The 8,264-nt window shown below is 42.9% G+C and overlaps 1 protein-coding gene across 1 annotated transcript; it reads right to left on the bottom strand.

Annotated features, from left to right (window-relative positions):
* Positions 1-860: 860 nt before the first annotated feature.
* Positions 861-1,964, bottom strand: LOC124594394 (radial spoke head 14 homolog). The gene has a single exon (XM_047132762.1). It carries the CDS (start codon positions 1,962-1,964, stop codon positions 861-863), a length of 1,104 nt encoding a protein of 367 aa, XP_046988718.1.
* Between the last annotated feature and the right edge of the window lie 6,300 nt (positions 1,965-8,264).

Genomic DNA, 8,264 nt, shown 5'->3' on the forward strand with positions numbered 1-8,264 from the left:
GTGCTACAATTTATTTCACAGGTCAAGACAATTTACAAAACTTGGTCATAGCTCTCGCATTCAAAAATGTACTTATTTATTCTACCCGTGGGCAGATTTGCAGCTCTCATAAGGGAAAAGGTAAATTAAATCAGAACGATATATAACATTTATAATCAGTTTCTATTGTTGGCTTTACTCGTACAGTAAACTACTGTGCATGTGAGAGTGGTCGCATTCTTTAGACCTATAAACTGTGTATAAATGTTTTGTAGAAAATTTGAGGAAAGACTAAGAAAGTGACAATATTGTGAATGGCAGACGAGGTTTTTATTTAAAGCCATCATATCCCTCTGCGTTTTTTTTTACTTTCTCTCTCGCTGTTATTTAGGTTGAAGCATATGAGTGAATGGGTTCTATTGTAGCGAGTAGAAAGGCACAATTATAAGTTTTTTTTCGGGGCGCTGCCTAATGCAGTGCCTTGCTCAGCTGTCATGATTTAGGTTTATAATGATTACGCTAAAGCATTGTTCTTTTTTCAAGAACAGTGCCTCCTGATATCATTGTCAAAACTTACTTAGATCTCCATCCCCAAAAAGGTCTTTGTTTGGTGAACGTTTAAGTTTAGCCTTTATATTACTAGCTCAAATTGGAATCTAATGTGTGTATCGAATAAAGTGACGACCAGAGAAAAAACAGTGAAATGCAGAACAGAAACAAACACAATAATACGAACCACCGATATTTTGGTGTCAGTTTTTCACTTAAGTGACTTTATTTTCGATCACAAGATTGTATTCAATAAAAATATTTTATTTGTATTACCGAGTGTTGCACAGTGTGGAATTTTTGGAGATAAATGGTATACATAAGTTCTGTAATCATGGTTTCCACTTTATGACTTTTACAAGTGTGTCAATATGCCTTTCTAGTTTCTCAGAATCACCTGTGGTGATGTTTTCTATAATCTGTAGTTTACCACTTAAATAGATTCTTCCCTTAGGTGTCTCAGCAATATTTGTCAGTACTTTAACAGCATTAATTTGCAATTCTTCATTGGGATGATTTGCAGCTAAAGAGAGAAGTTCATCGGTAATACCAAGCTCTGAGACTTGTATCTTCGGATCTGGTGGAACAGCTATGAAGGAAACACAAGCGGCAGTCTTTGATCTTACTTCCACTGAGTGGTCAAATAATCTTTCCTTAAGTTGAAGAACGAGACCTGTGTCAATTGATAATTCCAAACCTGTATGTTCTGATACCAGAGACGCAAGACATGCAATGGCATAGTGGCGGACCTCATCTCTGAGATAATCGATATATTTAAGAAGTATTTTCATAGCTCCCAGCTCTACCGCTTCTTTATTGACACCTCGTTGTAAGATTGAAAGAAGAGTTCGTAGATGAATCTTTACTACATCAGGATCTTCTTCCACATCCAAGCGATGTAAAATTATTGGGAGAACCCATTTCTTAATTGACATATCTGTAACAACCCAATAGCTTGTTGTGATTTCAAATGCTAAAGACGCCTTGTAACGAACACCAAGTTCTTCGTCACCCATTAACTTCAAAATATTTTCCAGTGCCTTGTCATTTTTAATTATTGCCTCTTTTCCAATTGCTTGGTCAGCGATTGTCACTAATATAGCGCAGCACCGGTCTCGTATGTAAACGTCTTCACTTGTAAGAAGGTCTTGAACTCTTGCTATGACGTTTAGTTTCACAGCTTCATAGGCTTTCTCAGGATCGTATACCAAATCTGAGAGGGAGTTGAGAGCTTGCCGCACAAGAAGTTTATCAGGATGGTGCAACTCTTTTAATAGTTTAGGCAGAGCTCTTCTTCCAAATGCTACTTTGGATCTAGTAGCGTCAACGTATGGTGCATAAAGGCAAGGGATAGCAGAAACGATAGGTAGAAACGGAGGCTTGTGCGACTGTAGTCTAAGTTGACGCTTCAGCTCTCTGTCAAGAATTCTTCCCATAACGTTTGACGAAATATCTCTGACCGTAAGATCCAGGTAATAAGATTTTCTTTTTGCCATACTGTGACACACCACTTTTGTGAAAGTTCCCGGAAAGATTACCACAATGAAACTACCGTAAATTGTGTACTGTAGGACGTGCTAACACCAAATGTGACTAGAACAAGACACAAGTAAATTCCTAGGAATAAAATTTAAATTTCTTTAGCGTAACACTGAATCCCAGATCACTTACTTGTCCAGTCCCTGATTACAGTAGGTTTTGCCTTTCCTCCTACAAAATGTATCGTATTAGTAACTCGGCTGGTTTGATACGCCACAGAACTAAGAATGACATTTCGTCAGTTGGTCGGAGGAAACAAAATCTGTGCATCAGTGAGCTACAGGAAATAATATCTGTGGAACATAGGTCAGATATGAATCGAATTCCCAATTTTTATTTATCGTTTTATCGGACTCAGCAATACATTCAGACTAAGTTTCAGTACATTTACAAATATATAATTTTGGGAATTTTCCGTACTGTGTTGACCGTATTGGCCCAAAGCGCTTAGAGATATTTCCTCTAACTAGAAATGGTTCATTCTAGTTTGACTACAAACATACAGAACTGTTCTACTTACAGCAGCGGAACGTTAGTTATAGATTTATTCTGTTCGATTTTGCCACAAATGACACAATATCGGATGGAGGTGGTCTTTAGAAATCAGAGTTTTTTACTTTTAATTAGGCTACACAGCAAGTCGCTGAGCATTCCAAGGGAGATAAAACTCGCAAACAGTTCACTAAAACTGCCATATCTATTCCTAGAGGACGACGCTTTGAGGACAGGCGTGCTAAAAACATTCAGGCATTGTGACTTGAGCTGTTTAGAGGAAAAACATCTTCAATTACCGATTAGGCAGACCTGATCGTATCGTTGAGAATGTTATTGGAATTTTGGCAGTACGCTGTAGGATTTTTCACACCGCTATAAATTTAGAGGCAGGCCGTTTTGATAAAGCTGTAAAAGCAACTATTGCTTTACGTAATTATTTAACGACGACTGTGAATCAGACCTATGTTCCAGGCATTCTCCAGATTGCAAAGACACAGAACATGGCCTAATCAATGACGGCGTAACATCAAATAATTCCAGCATTTTATCATTACAAAGGTTTATCGCTGAAATATTCCGATGAACGTTAAACTTAGTACAAGCAGTTCACGAACTATAATAAGCCGGTCATTTGTTTCCTTCTGCCTCTTAATGAAGGATCTTTTTGCCTTCCTATCTTTACTTGTTCAAATTCCTATTGTTAATGGTGCTAACTGCGGGAACACAAACCAGACACGAATCCCAGGGACCCCCCCCCCCCCCTTGACCTTAGTTTGCTTAAAGCATTTTTTTCTTTATATATATATTTTTTGCGTATATTAATTTCACACTTCCTCAGACAAATTTTGAAGCGTTAAGTAGCATACATATCAAGTGTCTTGGAAATCTAGAAAATTACTAATTATGTTTAACACAGGATAATTTATCAGTTGCCAGGCAACGTGTATGGGCATACTGCCACATCGGCTGCAGGAAACATTTTTCGTATGGTTACCAGTATGCCTGGTATCAGTAAACGCCACGAAGCTGAGTAAGGCAACACAGAAAAGAAAAGACACTCCACGATGTAAGAAAATTATGAAAAGACAAATTTTCCCTTAGTAGTCAGAAACAAACGGAAAACATGGCATTCCCTCCAATTACATTCTCGTATAGCCATAGTCTACATTCGATTACATATCATCTAAATACCTTGGGAGTTATGTTGAAGCTATGCACTAAGCACAGATTTTAACACATTATTATTACTATAATGAGCAATACATCATATATATTTATGTATTTTACCGTTGTTAATGTTATTTAAATCCTAAGCGTCTGCAGCACGTAAAGTTCTGGGTGTCGGGAAGAAGTTCTATGCCTGGTGGTAGTGTGGGAGAGATGGGAAAGGGGGGGAGGGGAGGGGTGAGGGTGAGAACGGGAACCAGTAACAAATTGTGAAAGCATCTAGAGCTGGACTATGGATCCGCGTCCATCATGACCGCAGTCACATACGATGGTACTTGTATGAGTATATCCTGTTGCAAAAGCATGTACTTCACTGAAATACATTCTTCTTCGAAATAAAAAAAATGTAGAATACGTGTCCTGTATCATTATTTAAAAACAAATGTTGTAGCATAATTACATTTAGCCGCTATCAGTATGAGGTGGACTGAGGACAGTTGGTGTGAACTCATTGTGAAAGGCTGACCAGGTCCTAAAGAAGCTCTCAGTAAGAAACTGATTCTGATAGAGCGTTAACTGTTGGCATATGAAAGAGGAACTTGGCACTATGAGCTCACTCATTGGTATGTCGTTGCACTCCCTCTGGCTTGGCTGCATGCACTGGTCCCACATATGTTCTACTGGAAACAGACCTGGGGTTCTTGCTGGCGACGGGAGTATGTCATCACACAGACAGTTCATAGAGATCCATGCCACTTGTGGACGAGCATTTTCCTGTTAAATAGTGACACCGTGATACTCCCGCATGAGAGGTAGCATGCGAGAACTCGGGTTGTCTGTGACATACCACTGTGTCATCCGAGTACCAGCCCCTACACCATGATGCCAGGAAAACGCCGCTGCGCCTGTCCAAAACATCGGAAGAATGGGACCGACGACGGTAATTTGGGGTAATGCGGAAACGTGATTAATCACTGAACACAACGGGTGCCATTGTCAGCAGTCACGGCACCACCACAGATGCAGCTATTTGTGTTGTGATGTTAATGACAGCCTACATCTGGGACGGAATTCCAGAATCTAGATGTTGGTAGGCACCAACCAAATGTTGCGGGGAGTCCATTACTTATTCTCAGGATGGGGAGTGCAGGCTTTAAGGGCTTATGATGTGCCTGGTGCATAATAGAGCGATCCTACCTCATCACGTGGTCAGTTGAAGCCTTGACGACGAGTACGCCAACCCTCACGTTCCCACCCATGCAGAACAATATAGGGTTGCTCTCACATCCGAATGCCCCACAAATCTGGATATTGCAATGTTCGATGAGTCGATCAAGTGGACACGCACAATGATGCCCATTTTCTGGTTCCATGCGCCGCGGGTTTTGAATCCGCGCCAGACGGCACGGACGTCGAAGACCCCTAGAGTAAGCCATGGAGGCGCGCACCTCCTGGCCCACATTTAATGTGAAGGCGTCATGGCGGAACACGTGGTCCCAGCGGCCAATAGCGGCGCCCCCGATCACGTATTTAAGCGCCTGCCTCTCGCTCCGCCAGTAAGTCCCTCATACGCCCATCCTTTGCTATGCCCACCCTGCCTGGATCTCCGCTCCCCCTACCTTTAACAAATCCCTTCAGATCCTAGAACGCCATGCTCTTCGCCTCGCCTATCGCATACGTCTCCCCTTCCCCACGCGGATCCTGTACGACCTTCTTCCGTTCCCCCACCTCCTCCTTTTCCTCGAACGGATACGGATCCTCTACACCTCCTGTAAACTCGATTCTCCTCACCCGCTGGTCTCTCCCATCCTCTCCCGCCCTGTCCGCTGCCGCGCCTGTATTTCCACATCCCACCTGCTCTCCATCTCTCCACTCTTCATACCCTCTCCCAAGGTGGCTTCCGTTAGCTCCCCCTCCCTGATGATACCCTCCTCCCCTCCATCAAATCCTCCTACTAACTTTCATCCTACCTCCCTCTTCCTGTGTTTGTTCCTATGGGCACCCTCTCTCCCTTCTCCCCCCTTCCCTCCCTCCTCCCTTTCTCCCCACTTCTCCCCGGGCTTCCCCTACCCCCATACCTTCATTCCTCCTACCATCTCCTCTGCCATTGGTATCTCTGCTCTCCCCTCTCCCCCCCCCCCTTCTTCCCCTCTCGACAGGTCCCCGGACTCGCATACGTTAAGTGGACATTCGCGTGCTGGAGATCATCGCCATCAGTTTCTCGTGCGTGTGCCATCGTGTTTGTGGTTTAGTGTTCTTCGCCATCACGCTCCTTCGTTCGCCTATACCGTCTACGTCGTCAGTGTTTGTGCGCAGTGCCGACAGTTTTTAGTGTGTTTTCCACGAGTGTGAACGGCTTCGTGTTATTTGTTTCCGTGTCTACTGTTTTTTGCCCCCCACTTTGTCCAGTATCTTATGTGTGTAACTTGTGGCTGAAGAGCAGCGTAGTATGCTGCTGCCAGCCCACCTTATGTAAGGTGTTTAAATAACAATAAAGAAAAAAAAAAGCTCCGCCAGTCAATCTAATCGTTGCGTGCGTCTATCGATATCTCGCCTCAGACAGCGTATTTACGCTACTTTGTTCGTGTACGAGTGGACGTGGTTGATTCGTGCGGTTTTCTTGTGACTCCGTTGTTCCTTGCTTGTTGTTCGTAAGGTCTCGCTTGGTTGTCCTTCGTTGTCGTGTCCATCCTCTCCCGTTTGTGTTGTTCGCGGGCCGCTCCGTGGGTCCGCCGCGCTTTCCCTCGCGGTTACAACACATTTCAAACTCCATCAGGTGCTGAGAACGCTGTCTCACATGGGTAACCGACATTCCCGTGCCCTTCAGACTGATCATCAACGGGAACAGCAGCTGCTTGTTTTGGCACAAAATTATTTGCATTGTGTTTAAATCCTTGCGGGATTACGACTGCTAACTTCATTCTCAAAAGGGTGACGAAGAAACCATTTCGTCTTTTAATGTCGTTCCCTACACAGCGAAGCCGCAAATAAGGCGTTTGCCATAGCGTTCCCTCTTACCTTCGAAGCGTTTGCGGAAACACTTCTCTTCTTACAATATTTGACCAGAAAAACGCAGACACAATAGCGTCTTTCTTAGCAATCATATACAACCGCTCACTTGACGAAAGGACTGTTCCTAAAGACTGGAGAGCAGCACAGGTCACACCAATACTCAAGAAGGAGTAACCCATTGACTTACCGACCCATATCACTGACCTCAATTTGCAGTAGGAGTTTGGAGCATATACTGCACTCTAACATTATGAATCACCTTGAAGAAAATGACTTATTGATACATAACCAACACGGATTCAGAAAATATCGTTCTTGTACAACACAGCTAGCTCTTTATTCCCATGAAGTAATAAGTGCTGTCGACAAGGGATCTCAGATCGATTCCATATTCCTATATTTCCAGAAGGCTTTTGATATCGTCCCTCACAAGCCACTATTAATCAAATTGCATGTATATGGAGTATCGTTTCAATTGTGTGACTGGATTCGTGATTTCCTCTCAGAGAGGTCACAGTTCGTAGTGATAGACGGTAAATCATCGAGTAGAACAGAAGAGACATATGGCATTCCACAAGGTAGTGTCATAGGCCCTCTGCTGTTCCTGATTATATAAATGATCTAGGTGACAATCTCAGCAGCCCCCTTAGATTGTTTGCAGATGACGCTGTAATTTACCGTCTAGTGAAATCATCAGACGATCAATTCCAATTACAAAATGATATAGAGAGAATTTCTGTATAGTGCGAAAAGTAGCAATTAGCACTAAACAAAGAAAAGTGCGAGGTCATCCACATGGGTACTAAAAGAAATCCGATAAATTTTGGGTATTCGCACGAATCTAAGAGCTGTCAATTCGATTAAATACCTAGGAATTACTACTGCGTGCAACTTAAACTGGAAAGACCACATAGGTAATATTGTGGGGAAGGCGAAACAAAGACTGCGCTTTGTTAGCAGAACACTTAGAAGATGTGACAAACCTACTAAAGAGACAGCCTACATTACACTTGTCCGTCCTCTGCTGGAATATTGCTGCGCCGTATGAGGTCCTTACCAGATAGGATTGACGGAGGACATCTAAAAAGTGCGAAGAAGGGCAGCTCGTTTAGTGTTATCACGCAATAGGGGTGAGAGTGTCACTGATATGATGCGCGAGTTTGGGTGACAGTCACTGAAAAAAAGGCGGTTTTCTTTGAGGCGAGATCTATTTACGAAATTTCAATCACCAACTTTCTCTTCCGAATGCGTAAATATTTTGTTGGCACCCACCTACGTAGGGAGAAATGATCATCATAATAAAATAAGAGAAATAAGAGCTCGGACGGAAAGATTTAGGTGTTCCTTTTTCCCACGCGCCATTCGAGAGTGGAATGGTAGAGAAGCAGTATGAAAATGGTTCGATGAACCTTCTGCCAGGCACTTAAGTGTGAATTGCAGAGTAACCATGTAGATGTAGATGAAGACAGAATGCTACGTGTGAGAGTGGAAAGCTGATCGCAGACCGGTGTTTACATGAGCGT

The sequence above is a fragment of the Schistocerca americana genome, chromosome 2 (genome assembly GCF_021461395.2).
Source record: "Schistocerca americana isolate TAMUIC-IGC-003095 chromosome 2, iqSchAmer2.1, whole genome shotgun sequence".
Classification (NCBI taxonomy): domain Eukaryota; kingdom Metazoa; phylum Arthropoda; class Insecta; order Orthoptera; family Acrididae; genus Schistocerca; species Schistocerca americana.

Coding starts and splice junctions, on each gene's coding strand:
- LOC124594394 (XM_047132762.1), bottom strand. CDS start 1,964: ATGGGAAGAATTCTTGACAGAGAGCTGAAGCGTCAACTTAGACTACAG.